Source organism: Ahaetulla prasina, chromosome 1, assembly GCF_028640845.1.
Source record: "Ahaetulla prasina isolate Xishuangbanna chromosome 1, ASM2864084v1, whole genome shotgun sequence".
Taxonomy (NCBI): domain Eukaryota; kingdom Metazoa; phylum Chordata; class Lepidosauria; order Squamata; family Colubridae; genus Ahaetulla; species Ahaetulla prasina.
Genome location: NC_080539.1, coordinates 331890667 through 331909373, shown reverse-complemented (window position 1 = coordinate 331909373; position 18707 = coordinate 331890667). Strand labels below are relative to the sequence as shown.

The following is an 18707-nucleotide window of genomic DNA, read 5'->3' as shown; positions in this document are numbered from 1 at the left end:
ATACACTTTTCTTGTTGGATAGATACTAAACCTTGATTTTGATTACTTTTCATTCCTCCACATTCCTAGTTCAGTAAATGAAAAAAAAAACTTGATTGTTACCTAGTTCAAAAAAGTCTCTCATCTATATTACATATTACCTTGAAAAATAAATCTTTGTATGCTTTTTTTGCTCTGATTATACGGCATGAAATTTGGAAACTTTGGTTCATATACTTGTCTTCAATTCCCTTCAGCTTCAGAATAGTTAAAACAAAGTTCTTTTAAAAATCAGAATGTCAGTCATATTCCTATACATGTTATTAAATATCAACTAGAGGCCTACGGTTAGCTCCAATTTCTCTGTCCCCTGGCTTCTTTTGGCATATCAAGAATACTTAGGAAAGGAAGTGGTTTGGGATTATATTTATCTTGTTTCATTTAAATTATTTCTGAAGCATATAATATCCTTAGAGAAGGACCAACATATTAACTCATGCTTGCCTGGGACAAAGCAGGAGAAATGAGAGAATTTCTTGCTTAAACATCCACAAATCCATTTGGCGGAGATGAGATGCAGGCAGTGGCATCTGCAGGGCCTGGGTGTCAAGATGTGTCAGCTCTTCCAGATAAACCAGACAGGAAATGTGACTGGATGAGCTAATTTTACTTTATTGTAAGGCTCCATTAACCAAAACTTGCAAGTCTGGAGGTACAAACTTCCCACCACTAGCTTTAACCGCTTGATCAATTAGGATGAGACTGTTAAACCACTGGGGGCTCCTGTCTGGCTTGGCTAGTTGTTTCCTGGGCAGCATCTCTTCCCTTTGTTCTCCAAGGTCATTCACATATAATATTACAAGATTATACTTGTGACTATGCAATCAAAGTCTCTGCCCTTAGTACACACATACAAAAAGCAGGGCGGGAGGAAGTTAAGTCATACAGTTGCAGTTGTCATCTTTGATTTTTTACTTCTCCTCTGGACACCATAATCTGGTGTCCTATTGATTTCATAATAACAATAATGTATTATACTTACATGCTGCCTTACTCAAGTACTTCTGCCGATTCTTCGTGATTCTTCAATGCACTTTTCAGTTCTTATGCAATGCAATGCAATGCAATGCAGGAAGCAGAATTTCATTTCAAGAATGGAGATGTTATAGCTTTGTCTCTTCTTTATATTTCACTCATCAAACTGAGTGCTTAAAAAGAATTAAAAATGCTAGCATTTTACAGAACAAAGTACAAGAAGATGCAAACCCTCCCCAAAAAAACGATTGCATCAGCAACAAGAGAAGTCCAGTTACACATTATTAATAGCTACTTTTGTACAACAACTAGACCTCAAAGACACCCTCAGGTTTATTGATTGAAAGAGAATGAAAATTTACACACACACACACACACACACACACACACACACACACACACACACGTGTAATGAAAGGTAGAATACTTTTAAAAAGTTCCTTTGTCAAATTAGAAGTGCTGGTAATAAAAACTGTAGGAGTTTGACTAAAATGCAGTGAGCAACAGTAGCATATTGTGTTACAAATCTTTGGCATTAAGGAGCTTAATTAGCTGTAATTTATTATTAATCTAAACTTCATTAGAATAAGCACTTTGGATCTAAAAGTTAATTTGATGATGCTGTGTGCCTAAGATTATGTGTTTTTAAGCTTTGTTTTAAATCCTTCTTCAATAGGCGAGTGAGCAAGACATCTTAAAATACCTTGTGAAATGGGGTGAACATCAATTAATAAAAAGAATTGCAGATCGAGGTAAGTATTTAATAGATACTCTCTTTCACTGTTAATAAGGAAATTCTCATATTTAATTTTTAAATGCTGACTGAAACATGCTTTTTAGTATGAAATACAGTGTTTATGAAGTTAACTTTATTCATTCATTCATCATTCATTCATTCTATCCACTTTTGTCTACAATACTACTAATATTTCCGTGTCAGAAGCACTGAACTGCTTCCATGGTGAAAGGATTTGCTGGTGACATTACCATTGTCCTGTCTATAATAGCAGCAGAAATTAGCTAGGCCTTTTGGCACATTGATGTACAGTATGTTGTAGTTATCCCCTGCAACTCTGAAATTCTTTATATATTCATCTGTATATGTGTTGTATGTGTGTGTTTTGAGCCAATGGAGTTTAACTAGCTAATAAATGTGTGTACAGTGATGCCCAATTTACAAGCACAGTTGGGACTGCAATTTTGGTCATAAGTCACTCCGATCAGAAGTTGAGGCACCACCTTGACTGGACTCAATTTTATAACTGTTTTTATGATCATCGTTAAGCAGGTCACAGAAGTTGTTAAGAAAATCATGTGTTCATTAAGTGTGAATCCATTTTATCTAATTGGTGGTTTTTTGCCAGAAAATGGCAAAAGAGGACAGGTTGTAACTTTTTTTCAATTATGTCATGACGTTAAACGACCAGTTTTAAGTTAAGGACTACCTGCGAACAAACAAGTCTGTTCTAGAGGAGATCAACCCTGACTGCTCTTTAGAAGGCCAGATCCTGAAGATGAAACTGAAATACTTTGGCCACCTAATGAGAAAGAAGGACTCACTGGAGAAGAGGCTAATGCTGGGAAAGATTGAGGGCAAAAGAAGAAGGGGACGACAGAGAATGAGGTGGCTGGATGGAGTCACTGAAGCAGTAGGCCTGAGCTTAAATGGACTCCAGAGGATGGTAGAGGACAGGAAGGCCTGGAGGAATGTTGTCCATGGGGTCGCGATGGGTCAAACACGACTTCGCAACTAACAACAAACCTGTACCATGCTTTTTCTTTAAATCAGAATATTGAAGGAATAATCTCAGTACGTCCCCCAGAGTCCAGTTTACCAAGCAACTACATTTAAATGTAGTCCATATATTTGACTGATATATATTGCAGGGATGATGATAATGTTATCCATTCAGTCATGTCCGACTCTTGGAAATTCTATGGGCCAGGTTCTCCACATCTTCCAGTCTTGCACTGCTTCTTTGAGTTGTTCGGTGTTCTGGCTGGTGTCAGCTTTGAAAGTATACGGCAGTGATGAGAAGGCTATTTTAAGTTGTTATGACATTAAACTCCTAAATAAAATATAAATCAGCATGGGCCTCCCAAACTCTCTTTTCTGGTCAGCAGAGCTCCTTCCACCCATACAGAAGTCAGAAAAACTGTATGTTGAACATTAAGATAAGCTTAATAAAGTTTTTCAAATAAAAGGAAAACAATACTGTCCCAAAAATCAAAGGGCAAAAAACTAAAGAATTCTTGCCCTCATGTTTACCTCAGTGTTAGCTTCTAACATCTGTATTTTAGGGAACATAGCAATAGCACTTTGACTTATATATCACTTCATAGTGCTTTCCAGCTGTCTCTAAGCAGTTTATAGAGTCAGCATATTGTCCCCAACTATCTGTGTCCTCATTTTACCCACCTCAAAGGATGGAAAGCCGAGTCAATTTTGAGCCGATCAGAATCGAACTCCTGGAGTGAGCAGTGAGTTAGCCTACAATAATGCGTTCTAACCACTGCACCATGTAAGAACCACCACCATGGTTCTTTAATATATGCTTATATGTAAGTAACAATCACAACAGATCTCAGATCAGCTTATAGTAAAAATTAACCCAGATCAAAGAACTAAGACATTTTTTAAAAACACTTTAAAAATAGCATTAAAAAATAAATAAATTTAGAAGTTTTTTTTTATTCGGGTTAATTTTACGGTAAATTTGTCCGAGACCTGATTTTTATATAAATAATGTTCATAAGAAATAACAAAACTTTTTTTTAAAAAAATAGAACACATAAGTAAAACAACTTATTTAATTTCTCAGAACCCAATTTACTGAGTGGTACAGCTCACAGTGTGAACAAGCGTGGTGTAAAGAGGCGAGATCTTGATATTGAGGAATTAAAAGAAATCCTTTCCCCTCTCTTACCTTTCGTCCGCATTGAGCACATCCTGCCTATGAATAGTGAAGTACTGACAGATTCGGTAAGTATATTTTAAAGTTTCCTTTGAATCCTGCTTCAGCTTTTTATGCTGATGTCCATTAGAAAAGTGCAGAAAAAAATGAAAAAAATGGGCCGGGAAAAGTCCACTCAGGTTCAGGGGCTTGTTTCTTTGGTGATATCCAACAGATCACCAAATCACCACCAAAGAACAGATCTCTCGCCCCTGATTTAGGTCATTATGTAAAATTTATTGTGGTTTTGGACGCTTTAGGGGTACTTGCTCTGATTCCTCAGTCAGTTGTGCTTAATTTGGTATGGATACAGTTCAGTTATTCCTTACTGGTGACTCTCAACAAGTTGTACATGGTTTGCTGTTTTATACTTAAAAATAACTGTTACCTTTCTGATGTGATGTTTTCTTTTAAAGATGAAGAGAGGTCTCATTAGTACACCTCCTTCAGACATGCTGCCAACAGCAGAAGGTGGAAAGTCAAATGTGTGGCTGCGACAAAAAAACGCCGGAATTTATGTGAGGCCGAGGCTGTTCTCACCATATGTGGAGGAGGCTAAGGTAAAATGATGTATTAATGCTGCCATCCATTTCATAAATAGCTTACAGTTACCCAGCCTGCCATGTAACTCATCTGACCAAGGACGTTCTATATTCAGAATGATATTTAAAAAGTATTATGAGTTTGAAGTGCAAAAGTGCTTAAGATGACTTTGAAACCTGTGACAGACCTCTGCAGGCAGACATCAATATTTCTGAATACTAAGTCTTCCTTTTTCAGGTTCTCATCCTGGATTCACTAAGGATTCTTTGCAATATATGACTATCTGATAAATTAGAGATGGGGTATCACACTCTATTTCATTGAGGGCTGCATTAGGGTTGTGTTTGACCTCGGAGGGCTGTGTGTGTGGCTGGGGTGGTAGTGATACGGGACTTGTGTTGGGGGCACCTGTGGTGGCCAAGTACTAAGGAAGGATTCCCTGAGACCATCCCTCACTCTCATTATAATCTCCTTCCTTCCTTCCTTTTCTTCTTTTTCCTTTCTTCTTCCTTCCCCTCTTTCCTTATTTTTCCTTCCTTGCTCTCTTCCCATCTTGCTTTCTTTTTCTTTGTCTTTCCTCTTTCCCTTTCCCCTTTTCTCTCCCTTCTTGCATGGTCAAATGCAAAAGGGGAAACATTTCTTCTTTGTTTTATTTGTAGTTAGTTTTGATAGCCTTCTGCCAGCGAAAATTGAGCTTGAAGGGGCCATGTGTGTGCTTCCGCCCGAGCTCCGCTTTCACTGGCAGAGGGCGTCAGCAAGCCGTCCAGGCTGAAAATGTGGTGCCGGGGGGATGCATACAGACATCCCCAAGCTCCATTTTTGCTAGCAGAGGCACTGTGGGCTAGATCTTTGCTGTTTTCAGGCCGGCCCCGAGAGCCAGATCTAAGCACCTGCAGGCCGGATCCAGCCAACGGACCTTAAATTTGACACCCCTGAATTAGAGGATAGACAAGCTTCCATCTCCTTTGGTGTTTCCAAAAGAACAGGATTTCAGATCTTTTCTTCCATGCAATTACTCTTACCTGCTAAACACATATTTGAAAGATTGATTTAATCTCTTCTCATCTCTTTGAGTTTTCTCTGAGCATGCACCTTCCTATTCTCCACATACACATGTACACATTTTCCGAGACCTTGTCTAGACAGAGAAAGGCATCCTCTTCCTAAACAGAAATGAGCCATGACTTCAGCCTCCTTCTGTGTCTGGAGGAAGAAACTATGTGCTTTCCTTTACAAGAGAAGGGATGATGGAAGAAAGCAGGGAACAATTGCACGCTTTATCCCTCTCTGTGGATGTCTTCTTCTATGGACCGATTTCAAGAAGAAAGCTTTCCCACCCCTTTCCAGCCCACCAGAGGTGTGAGGAGAAAAAATCCAGATCTTTGATGCAATTCAGTTTCCCCAGAATGTCAAGCAGTGTGAAATTTGATCCTGTTTTCTGTTTGTGTGGTACTTATACAAGACAATTTGTGTTATAATGCAAATTTTGTATGAAGAATTTTCTTTTTTTGCACCCTTGTTCTTTGTTCAATGAAATCCTTTGGTATTTTTGGTTATCAGCAATATTTCAGGTAATGTGCAGGTGGCCTTGTGTTTGTAAGGTTGATGAATTAATCTTAGACCCACATTAGCAAAGTAGCATCTTTGAATATTAGTGAGCCCATTAAAAGTCATCTGAATGATTTACATGAAAAAAAGGATTAGTGAGTCATAAGAATGGAAGCTGTCCATATTTAATATAAACAATGTATAAAATTATATGTAAAGGAAAGAAAACTATATTTCCTGAAAAAGTAACATTCTATTATCTATTCTTATCTACCAGTATATGGTCTTTTTTTAAAAAAAGAAGACTATATCTAGTACAGATAGTCCTCAACTTACAACAGTTCATTTAGTGACCGTTCAAAGTTTCAACAGCACTGAAAAGAGTGACTTATGACCATTTTTCACACTTATGACTGTTGCAGGATCCCCATGGTTACATAATTAAAATTCAGGCACTTGGCAATTGACTCATATTTATGACAGTTGCAATGTCCCATGGTCATGTGATCCCCTTTTGTGACCTTCTGACAAACAAAGTCAATAAGGAAGCCAGATTAATTTAACAACTAGGTTACTACCTTATCAACTGCAGCAATTCACTTAACAGCTGTGGCAAGAAAGGTCATAAAATGGGTCAAAATTCACTTAGCAATAGAAATTCTGGGCTCAGTTGTAGTCGTTAGTCAAGGACTACCTGTACTTACTCCCTTTTTATTTCGGTACATTAGAGCAAAACATTTCTTTTACCTTTGTTGTTTCAGTCACTTCTGGATGAGATGATGGTGGAGCAGACGGACCTGGTCCGTTTACGGATGGTTAGAATGTCCAATGTACCAGATACTCTCTACATGGTAAACAATGCTGTTCCACAGTGCTGTCATATGATAAATCACCAGCAAATGACCAGTAATCAGTCCAGTCCTCCTTCAGTTGTAGCCAATGAAATTCCAGGTATGTTTCTAAGCCAATTCATAAATACATCATTCTTGGATGTGAAATTCTTTAACTGAAATACCAGAGTTTCATCAAAAAATAAAAACAGGAGGACAAGTATATGATAATTAATATAGGGTCATAATATCCTGATAATTTTTAACAGGGCATTTCTAGATGTCTTCACTGCTACGCAAAAGAAAAAAGAATGTGGGAATTTGGTCTTGTGCCAGCTGGGTCTACTGTGAATATATTAATAGAAAAAAACATTTCTCCCTTTTCCCCATTTCTGTAAATTTAGACAGAAATAAAATGTATCCATGATATGTGCTTGAATAATACATAATTTCATATTAGTTTGGTATTTTTGATTAACATAAGACTCACTTTAAAAATACATACATTTCTGCATAATCAAAAAAGAATATGGTGGAATTTTATGTTTGACATAATACATTTGTATTTAGAAGTACCACAGAGATAGCTGATATAAAACAAGATGAAGGCTTGGTTGCTTCAAGTTTGGAGTACAGAATGTGTATCAGAACAGGCATGAATGGTGGACAGTGTTCAAAGGTTCTTGTGGTGCCAGAAATTCTTATGGGCATTCTTCATTTAAAGTTTATGTATAAGAAGAAGACTTTTATAAAGCAGCCCTCCAAATGCTGACCATCATTGACGATAATCCAAGAACTAAGCTTAAATGAACTGCCAAAGGTGAATTTCAGGGGGACAAGTCTGGTGCCAGTGCTCAAGAATTAGCTTTTGTCAGCTGCCAGTATTCTGTTGAAAGTACAGGTATCTGGTTCTGTTCCTTGCTTTGCTACTCACAGCAATCCATCAGTGGTAAGAAAGAAGAAAACGGGATGCCCAGATTTGGCTAGAAAACTTGCTTTTTATTGCCTGGTGTTCCTCCTCCTATAGAAAAATCCTTGGGAGTTATGCGTAACATAATAAAAGCTGAACTGCATAGCTGCTACGGTTATTTTGGTGTTATGATCAAGAAAATTATTGTTGAACACGAAGGGTCAACCCTTGAAATTAATTCCAGTCACTGGATAGCTTAGTATTTAGTACAGGATTTTATGCTTATCAGCTGGTGATGATCAGCCTTGATCAGTGACTAAAATCATTGAAGACATTGAGCCAAGCTGTATAGTCTGAATGATAGCACTTGTAAGGACAAATAAATTGGTATTTGGGTGACTTTGAAAGCTTTGGGGGAGAAAAGGCCACAGTGGTCAACATTGATTCATGATGATGAATGAAGCTGGGTGTCAGTGTTCCAGAAACCCCCCAAGTAAAAACTCCGAAGCAAGCATCTTTCAAAGTTCTATTTACTAGGATAGGTAAACTGGCACATCTGGGAAAACCCAAATTCCTCAGTAAATCAAAACCCACCCAAAACCATCCCCTGACTCTGCAGTTGATTACATGCTCCAATCGCCAATTGTCCCATCTCAAGACAGCAGTCTGACCACTCCTTCTCCAGATGCAGGATCAGCCTGACCTTGACCGACAGGAAGGATATTATGTCTAAAGACAATCCCTCTACTAACTCCCCACCCCATTTTCCCACACATGAGAAAGTGGCAGCATAGAAGTTTCTGGCCTAGTATGGCTTCCAAAGCTGACACTGGGATATTTCGGAAGGTTTTTTTTTTCCCTTTGGGGGAAGGGAATCCTAGTTGGATCCTTAAAAAAAAATTAGAAAGCTTGTTTGTCTTACATGGCAGTTTTGATTTATTTCCCAATTCAAAATGACCCCCCCCCCAAAAGTGCAATCAAAGAGAGAACTTCTGGAAATTAAATAAGAGACAAAAGGGACAAAATCAAATTATTGATAATCTTCCAAATCTTTTATTCTGTTATTCTGCTATTCATATTGCCTAAACTAATGGAAAGAGGTAGAGTATGCTCAGAATGAAGATTTTTATTGGAAAATATTAGTGGGGAAGTACTGTAAAAGGAGTTAGACCTTCTTAGTTGTATCGCAGCTAGGTTGCATAGCATGAGATAGGATTCCCACACATGCTGCAGAGTGCCTCCCAACCCATAGAGCAAATTTGGAAACACTTGGCAGGATGAGAAGTGTTGATGGTCCATTTTGCATAAAGAACATCCAGGAAAAATAACAGAATTAGAAGGGGCCTTGGAGGTCTTTTGGTCCAAGCCCCTGCTCAAGCAGGAAAAACTATACCATTTCAAACAAATGTTGTCCAATCTCTTCTTAAAATCTTCCAGTGTTGGAGCAAATGTTGTCCAATCTCTTCTTAAAATCTTCCAGTGTTGGAGCACCCACAACTTCTGGAGGCAAGTCATCCACTGATTAATTATTCTAACTCTCAGGAAATTTTTCCTTAGTCCTAGGTTGCTTCTGTCCTTGATTAGTTTCCACCCATTGCTTCTTGTCCTACCCTCAAGTGCTTATACTGAATTCAGGTGGGAAAACTGATCTAAATGGTAAAAGTGTTCAGTGGGTTCACAATAAGATGGAAATGAAGGGAATTCATCTGTACTGTCCTCTGTCCAACTTTGTAGCTCAAATCATTATTGCATTGATCTTGCTGACACATGTCTTTCCGATCAATTGCTTTTGGGTAAGTTCTTTCTTAAGTGTAAATATCTACCGTGTTACACCTGGGCTCTGTTGAAGCTCATTACAAGGATGCAGGACTAATTTCAATGCGGATTGTTTTCTGTTTGGTTTTTTTCTCAGTTCCTCGTCTCTCTGTTGTTAAAGAAATGGTCAGACGGCTGCAGGAGCTCCGCCATACTGAGCAAGTTCAGCGAGCTTATGCTCTGAACTGTGGAGAAGGAGCCACAGTCAGTTATGAGATTCAGATCCGTGTATTGAGGGAGTTTGGACTTTCTGATTCTGCTGCTGAGTTGCTGCAGGTATGAAGCTTGCAAGCAGGCTGCTCTGATTCTTTTTTTAAAGTGTTTTAGAACCTGCGTGCATTCAAAGTCAGAAGTAACTAGCATGTGCAAAAATGTTGAAGAAGTGAGTGCATTCATTCATGGAGGAAAGCTTAAAGGTTCTCGCAATTACATATTGTAATGTAAAAAAAAAGAATAGGTCAAATTAATTTGTTTCTAATAGATGAATAAGAAAGTATTCCCGTTGCTCCTTTATGCTGCTCTATTCTAAATGTGAGTTATCTTCCATGAATAACGATGAGAATGCTTAATAAAAATTACAGCCATCTAAAGCTTTTGATTCAAATATGCTGATAAAAAGATGTTAAGAACCCTAGACTAAAGCCTATACAGAGCCCCACTCTATGGTGATCTACAGGATGAGAGTTTATGTAACTTTATGCTTAAAATGGAACAGGAAGAGTTACTGTATTTTGCCCACATAGGCTCTGTAATTAGATACACATATAGATCCCATTGTGCTGGCATGTTGTGTTTGTTTTGCCCAGGCAAAGTCATTGTAATGCAAACCTACCGTGTTTCCATATTGTTGGCATGGAGGAAAAAGTACAACCGACCATTTATCTGTATTAGTAGAAAAGTTGCATTTCTTGTCCCAAAGGTGCTTTTTCAAAAGGCAACTGGACTTTCTGGTTTTTCTTTGAAGACATTTCACTTCTCATCCAAGAAGCTTCTTCAGAAAAAAACACCTTTGGGACAACCATGACCTGGATGACTGAGAATCTCCATAGACACGTTGCATTTCTTGTTCTGTCTTTCTGCTGCAGAATCCTCACAAGTTCTTCCCCGACGAGCACTTTGGAGACGAAAGCCCACTTCTGACCCTGAGACAGTCAGGCCGATGTCGTGTGAACAGCACGCCCACTGCAGAAACAGTGTTTACAGACCTAGATGCTTTTGTGGCCTTCCACCCACCACTCCCTCCTCCTCCCCCTCCTTACCATCCACCAGCAACTCCAGTTCACAATCAGTTCAAAGTTGGATGGAAGCAAAGAGCCCAGAGCCAGCACCCCTCCCGTTCCTTTTCTTACCCTTGTAACCATTCGCTCTTCCATGCCAGAACAGCCCCCAAAGCTGCCCTACCCAATTATTTCTCCAGTGTGAAAGGCACACCTCCAGATTGCACTAACACCGCAGGATTGGGAAGACAGACGGTTGCAGCTGCAGCAGCTGTGGTGGCTGCTGAAAAGCAAGTGGTAAGAGTGTCTTTTTATTTTAGGCACACAATACCTTTTCTAAATTTAAGGGGTTTTATTAAAGGGTTGTATATATTTTTTATCTGTTTGTAAGTTGCCCAGAGTCATAAGGGGAGGCAGGGAATGTTGTGGGTCCCATCCCCTAGGACAGGGTGCTGACTGAGGAACTGTGGGAGTTGAAGTCCACAAGTCTTAAAAGAGCCAGGTTTACAGATCCCTGCCCTAGGGAGATACACCTGGTGGGACCCAGAAGAAGGGTCTTCTTTGGTTCATGTAGCTTTTTTAGGGCCTGCTATCTTTCTGAGACCTATGGAATCTGGTAGGCCAATAGGATATTTGTCAGTTTCTCATAACCCCCTCTCTCTGGAACATCATCCTCCCAGAGATTAGAATGGCCCCTACTCTAGGACTCTTCCAGAAGGTGCTGAAGACCTAATTCTGCTAGCAGGCCTGGGGAACCCAGAGCAGGATGGAGCCCATTAAATGGCTTGTGAGGTGCTGTCACCAGGGTGGGAGGTGATTTTATATTAATTTATTATATGACTCTTGTTTTATTAATTTTATTGTTTTTATATGACATTTTATATTCTGTAAGCTCATTGACTAGCCATGTGCAAATAGGCGGCAATATAAATTCCATAAATAAATAAATAAATATGAAATGAATGTAAAGTTATTGTTAGAGTTATTTGTTAAAATGGATAAATATACAATGGATAAATAAATATATCAGTATTAATTTACTACTGCAGGGTGCTGTGAATAAGACTCGGCATTTTAAGTTTACCATTATAGCTGTTGGAAGTAGAGCAGGCTTCATTTTGAAAACGTTGATTATGATCAAGCACTGTAGCATTGAATTGTTCTACAAGAGATCATACAAGCTGTTGTATAATTTCCCTGTGGTCTAAGTTGATAAGAAATAACTCCAACAAGCCCTCCAGATAAATAGATTTATGTGACAAAGCAGATGGGTTTAATCAGTTGACTCAAGTTCTTGCCATTGAAGATGACAAGATTGTTAGGTAGCATTAATGTACAAAAAAATAAAGCAAATATTTGCATGGTATGTAGAAGAGGCAGTCCAGTGAAGGTTTAAATGAAGCAGGAGGAGAAGCTAACACAATGGGCAGAAAACCAAGTTCTTGCTCACCAATTCATTTTCCTCCAAAGGCCATCAAAGGAACATATCAAGAGGTAAATGCAAATCCAGAATAAGTGCACATGGTAGCTGGGGATTTTTACTCATTTATTAAATCCTTTCCTATAGATTGCATCCACATTTTCTGTGAAGAGTTTTCTCTTACACCTTTGCTTTTAAGTTAGTTTATGCATAAGATACTAATTTTGGTTCTTCTGTGTTTTTATCAAGGTAGTAGGCTTGAAGAAAATGTATGCTTTATTTAAAAAAAAAAACCTAACCCTAACCCTAACCTATTACCCATTTTCAACTAACAGCTGATGAAACAACTTTATAAGGTAGCCATTCAATGTATAAATATTTATGTATTTTGTTTGTCACCTATTTATACTCCCCATTTCAATTAAGCAACTCTGGGTAGCTTACAATAAAAACATGTCCCAATATATAAAAACATAAATAAAACAGTTAAAACAGAATTAAAAGTTAGGTTTACAGTATTGAAAGTTAAAAAGTTAATCTATAGTGTATATTACAATATAACCTACATAATGCATAATAATATAACACACACAAACAAATACATCCACATATGTGTATATTAAAAAGTTAATATATAATATATCAACTATGTTTTAATCTTATAATGTTATAAATATATAAAATGGCATGGTTCCTGTTACAGAGCATAATCTGTAAACAATAAAAGCCTTCCAACCAAAATGGTACCTATTTATCTACTAATAATTGTAAAATTACGTTGCAAATGATTGTTAAAGATAGTTTAAATACACTAGCATAATGTCATTATTTGAACATGAATAATCATAAAGCAAAAGTCACAAGCAAAAGTGAAATGTTAGGGAAAAAAATCTATTTCATTTTTTAAAAAGTCTGCTTAGAACACCTATTCCAATCTCTGATAAAATCGTTGCTGACCAGTGTGATCTGTATCATCAACAAATCATAATTAAAAGCATTTTATGTATAGTTATTACTTTTTGGAATCTGCCTATTGGATTAATGAATTCAGTAGGAGCATCCTATTGATAAGCAATCCAAAATGCATCTCTACAGGAAACACACAAAATTGACAGACGGCACATAGGACTATATTATCTTGGATACACTGCAGCTTTTTGTAACAAGTTTTTTAAAAAAATTACATTGCCAAATTGCAGATATAATAAATGAAAAATTCCATTTTTGATAAGATTTGGGGCTATCTCACTTTTCTACATTAATATGACTATACTTGCAGTCACGTTTTAATTTTTAACTAGTTTGCTTAGAAAGCCTCAACTCTTTGTGCTCAAATCCGAGCCTTTGATTTCAGAAGCCAACTTCTTATAGAAGCATCAATATCAGATACTACATAGTTTATGAATAATTATTTCTTATTAGTTTTGAAACAGCACTCAACTTTTTCGTTTACTGAGCAAATACAGTATGATGTATAAAACAGGGCAAGTTGAATGTCAGGTTCTTACCTGTGTAATGTTGGACTTTTGTAGGGCAAAGTCGTCCTGGGACAGCTAGATGACAAGCACAAGTTGTAATTGGTTCTCTCTTTTTCAGGGTATTCAACCTGTTCTCAATGAGCTGATGCCGGATATTGCAATGGGTGTGTCAACTATCTCTCTGAAGGACAGGAGGCTGCCAGAGCTTACAGTGGACACAGAGCCTGTTCTGGAAGTTACACCAGGACCACCTCAGCACATTTCATGCATTCAGACAAGGCACATACATAGTTCACGGAAGAAACATTCAGCTGAGCAAAAACTGGATCCTAGAGAGAATCAGCAGGAATATCCTGATTTCTATGATTTCTCGAATGCTGCATGCAGGCCTTCTACTCCTTCCCTTACCAGGCACACCCCTTCACCGTCCCAAGGTATCTATTTTGGCCCAGATTTATATAGCCACAATAAAGCATCGCCCAGCGGCTTAAAAACCACTCAGTTACCCAATCACATCTCTCCTAAAAAACCAGAAGATTCTAGGAGAGACTATGCACTTTCTCAAGAAGGGCATTCACACAGACAAAAGAATGAAACGATACACCTCAATGTCTTAGAACAACCTCCCCAGAGGTTGGACTTGGCTTTGGCTGCCCAGGAGAACCCTGGGAATATATCAATTCATGCAAGGGGACGAACAAAAATGGAAACAGATTTAACGTATGGCCTAACCTCTGGTCGACCTTCCCTGCCTTCCTACAGGGAAGAAATCCATGATGAACCATCTAGCAGGAGATTTGCCGACACTGAGCCGCTGGAGAGTGAAGCCCAGAGAAATGTAGATTTGGAAAGAGAAGAGGTTGTAAGTAGAGGAAGAAAGTCTCCCGACTTCTTATACAAAAAATCTGCCCTCTGAAAACACTCCACCTCCACTTCTTCTCTGTGCCTAAGACTTGTGAAAGATCAGTCTTTGAAATCTCTGGCCTGAAATTTTCTCAGGCCAATTTTTTTCCAATGCCAGCCGCTATATCATTTTTTAATTATTATTTTTGTATATACATGGCTTCATTAAGAAATGGCATGCTCCCAGTTTATTTGGAATGCTGCTTCAGGGTTTTTGTTTTCAACAGATTTTGCTAAAATTCTCCAAAATATATTTTAACTGGCACCTTTAAAATAAAAGGAAAAATAAAAGGTAGCCTTTTGCACCTGTACATTAATTTTATTAATTTTTATATTGGTATGTTAAACTTCTACTGTCATATTTTATAGGACTGTATGTTCATACTATTTTGAGCGTCTTTTTTTTTTTAAAGAAATCATTTCCTGGTATTCAGTGTGCATTAGGCTGCATACTTGCATATTTAAGATGTATTTTCTTACAAGGTGAAAATATCTGTCTTTATTTTTTAATGACAATAGGAATTCCAAAGAACAGCACATTTACAAAACTGCTCTGGTTAGGTTTGCAACCTTTCTGCTTTACCACTAATACAAGAATCCAGTCTGTGTATGCTCTGTTTACCAAGTCTCAGGCTGCTGATGTAGCAAGCACTCAGTAATGTCTGTGGCCAGGATTTTCTTTGAAAGTGAGGAGTACAACAAGTCTGTTATGATTTCTGAAAACATTATTTTCCTTTTGGAACATGAAAACTTTGAAGAAATGCTTTCTAAGCCCTTTGGTTACAGTGCGACAAGTGCTTCAAATTTGTGACAGTTCTGTAGACGTGCTTTTCTGATTCTTCATTTTAGAAAGACACATAGATGGTAAGCACAAGGTGAGAAAAAAATGTTTAGCATTTGACATGGGTGTTTTGGTAGAATAGCCCTCTTCTGTAGAGAAGTCAAGAGGAATGCTTACTGCCTTTTTTCTGCCTCTGAAGAAATCAAGGGCTGCAGTTTTAGTAATGTTATACATACTTTGTTTTGTGGACAGAAAGCGTATTTGAAGATGACTACAACTTAATGAGCTATAAACAGTTTAGCACTTAATTTCTTCATTCCTCTCTTGAATAGTTTGGAGTTTGTTGAAGTTGGTTAAACCATATTGGGAGGTTCTTTTGGATTTTAGGAACATAAAGTAGAGATGCTGGGTGGATAGATTATTGCCACTAAGAATGGCCATTTCAGCAGTCAGTTGTTTCAGGTACTTGCCACGTATTTCTCTTGCATGGACTGGAAAAATTTCAGTACCACTGTGTGGTAATACCTAGCAAATGCTTGACTTGATATGGTGGTTAATTCTAAAATACAGCTCTTCCATCACTTGAAACTTAGCAACATTGAACCTTTTTTTAACATTGTTAGCTAACCTTAAATCTATTTTTAAATACTGTACTTGAGACTGTTGAAATGTATGTTTTGTTTAAATGTTTTTAATTATTTTCTGAGCTCTTTTTTAAGATCCCCACTAACCTTCTAGTTCCCAGTCCTGACCCTTTAAGGGGAAACACTGTTAAAAAGGAACGAGAATGAATACCTTGTCCAGACAATTTACACTACATTAATTTCAAGCATTGTGTTACATCTTTGTGAACTGAAAAAATATATTCTGTGAAAAGTTGATTCAGTAATAAGACAGCACTCTGGGGATAAGATAATCACTTATTGTCACTTGTCAAGTATCTTGTTAATGATCTGGAATTTAAACATGTTTTTTGCCAACATGTTTCAAGAACGATGCTTTGCTTCAATTTGGGCACTGAAAAAAATAGTATTCCATTATTTTATCATCTCCAGTAGTAGTGCACTCTCTCTCTCTCTCTCCCCCACACCCCAAATCTGTTACGATTTCTGAAAATCTTTTTTTGAACATGAAACTGAATCTTTCTATGTGAATTGGCTTTGTTTTGTAGAGATCACGGATAGGGCTCTTCTGATAGTTTCCTGGATTTGTGTACACTCCCAAAACAATCTACAGAAAAGTCCATTTTAGATGTTAATATTCTATTTCAAGTAGGGTTTTTTTCCAATTCTACCCAAAGCCAATTTACTAGTGAACTCAAGGCACAAGTGTTCAGTCTCAATAGTAGTTATTGAATTGATTCAGATAATTCATTTTATACTTTTTTTAAAACTGTGGAATAGCTAATGAGAATAAAAACATACACTCCATAAGTAAAGTAAGCTATCATTTGACAGCAGTTTTTTAGATGAAGGTAATTCTGTAGCAGATCTAGGAACTGTTGTACCACTTTAACAACCTAAGCCTAAATATTCCCATTTGAGCAAATTGCCTAAAGAGTTTAGACAGGCTGCAAAATTCTGGCTTATTGCCTTTTCCTCTGGGCCATATATAAATGGAACATTAATCCCCATCAACATTTGGGCTTTGTTAATTATTAGTGTATTTTAATTACATCTCAGTGAAATTATCTGTGGACCTTTATGTAACTCTTCTATTGACTTTGCATAAGAAATTTCAACCTACCTACCTGTCCCTTAAGAGTCTTCTTGATTTTATCCTGTTTGCAAAAGGCAAAAAGCATTTTTAAAAAATATCTGTGACCCAGTCAATCAGAGGAATGCAAGGGTTTTCCCCCAATTTTGTCTAACAATGAATTAATAAAAGAATTTGTGTTGTAATTGAAATTACTTTTACATTCTGGTTAACAGATAATTTACTATGAGATGTATTTAAAGCTTTTATCTTCAAAATGCAGGATGCACAATCAACTCAGCTCTTCCACATTATTGTAATAAATGATAATGTACCATTTTTCAAAGTTTTAAGCAATTAAAAAACTCTTAATGAAATATTGGAATAAATCCAGTCATTTGGATTTGAGATTGGCAAATAAATTTAATAAATAAATTGGTTAAGAAGTCCCAAGTATTCTGTAATTCTGTAATCACGTGGCAGATAGTTACTGAACTAACATAAAATAGCTTCAGATTATTGCTAATTTTGTTGTAGCAGTACCAAATCTGATTTGACTGCATCCCACAAAGGAATAAGGGGGGTTTAAACTAGCTGGGATTCATTTCCATGCATGTACAATATTTTGAGAATTTTTAAATCTTTCATAGGCACAAGTAACTGATGCTGCTTCACTAGTGTGGTCAGCTGTATTTTTCAGAAGACAAAGGGCTGCTACTATAGAGGGAAGTGCCACACAAGGCATTTTGACATTCGCCCAATGTGTTTACAAACATTTTTTTTTTGCAATAATAACAAAGCTACTTCTTGTAGTCCTGCAAGCTTAAAGCAAAATTGCCCGGCTAGCCATTTAGTATATCTTGCATTTGAACTTGTCTTCAGTCTTTTTCTGCCTGTTAAGGAATGGAAAAGGGCTAATATCTTCTCCTTCAATACTTTTGTTTTACCTTGAAATAATATAAACCATTTCCATCTGTTATGTGTTATTTTGAAAAAGGTCCGAAGATACCACTCTTACTCTAGTTACTTCCAATGACTGTGTGTTTGTTTATATGATGGATGGATATTTGTGGAATGTTGGGGAAAGCTGAAGGATTAAAAACCAATCTGTTTCTATACTTGTATGTATTTCTGAAAGATGTTAAGTGTCCATGATAAAATTCTTGTGCTGTTACTAGTATAAAAAGTGCCTTCAATGCTAAAGGCTCAGAAATTTTCTTAAAACCAACTTCATGTCCTATGCAAGTGTTTTTTCTACAACCTGCATAACCAGTACTTTGTAAAATTTGTTTACACTTCAATTGTACATATATTTTTAAGAAAAATAGAATTTTTATTTAGGTACTGCCTAGAATTGAATTCTAGTCTTGTGTGATGCATTGTAAAAGAATACATTTCTCTTTTGAGTACCATTATAATTGTAAAAAGGTTTTCACTGGTTCTATTTTTCTACTGTTGCTGAGAAGCATGTTAACACTGACTTTATCCTACATATAGTTGGTATTTCAAATAAATGGCTTGTCTAGAAAAATACAAGTGTAACATACTTTTCATTACAAATGTTCTGCTTTTGTGAAACTAAGTTTTTGAAACTTTTTA

The 18707-nt window shown here is 37.1% G+C and overlaps 1 protein-coding gene across 3 annotated transcripts in view; it reads left to right on the top strand.

The window, feature by feature from the left end:
- BTBD7 (BTB domain containing 7) overlaps nt 1–15537 on the top strand; it is a 71206-nt gene extending 55669 nt beyond the window's left edge. For 2 of the 3 annotated variants that reach the window (XM_058162608.1, XM_058162605.1), the window contains 7 exons: nt 1691–1766; nt 3837–3997; nt 4385–4528; nt 6821–7010; nt 9712–9890; nt 10700–11128; nt 13848–15537. In XM_058162608.1, coding sequence (XP_058018591.1) covers nt 1691–1766; nt 3837–3997; nt 4385–4528; nt 6821–7010; nt 9712–9890; nt 10700–11128; nt 13848–14645 — 1977 coding nt within the window. In that variant the 3' untranslated portion in view covers nt 14646–15537. The remainder of the gene's footprint in view (nt 1–1690; nt 1767–3836; nt 3998–4384; nt 4529–6820; nt 7011–9711; nt 9891–10699; nt 11129–13847) is intronic. The other variant, XM_058162607.1, reaches the window with a different exon arrangement.
- Nucleotides 15538–18707: the final 3170 nt, after the last annotated feature.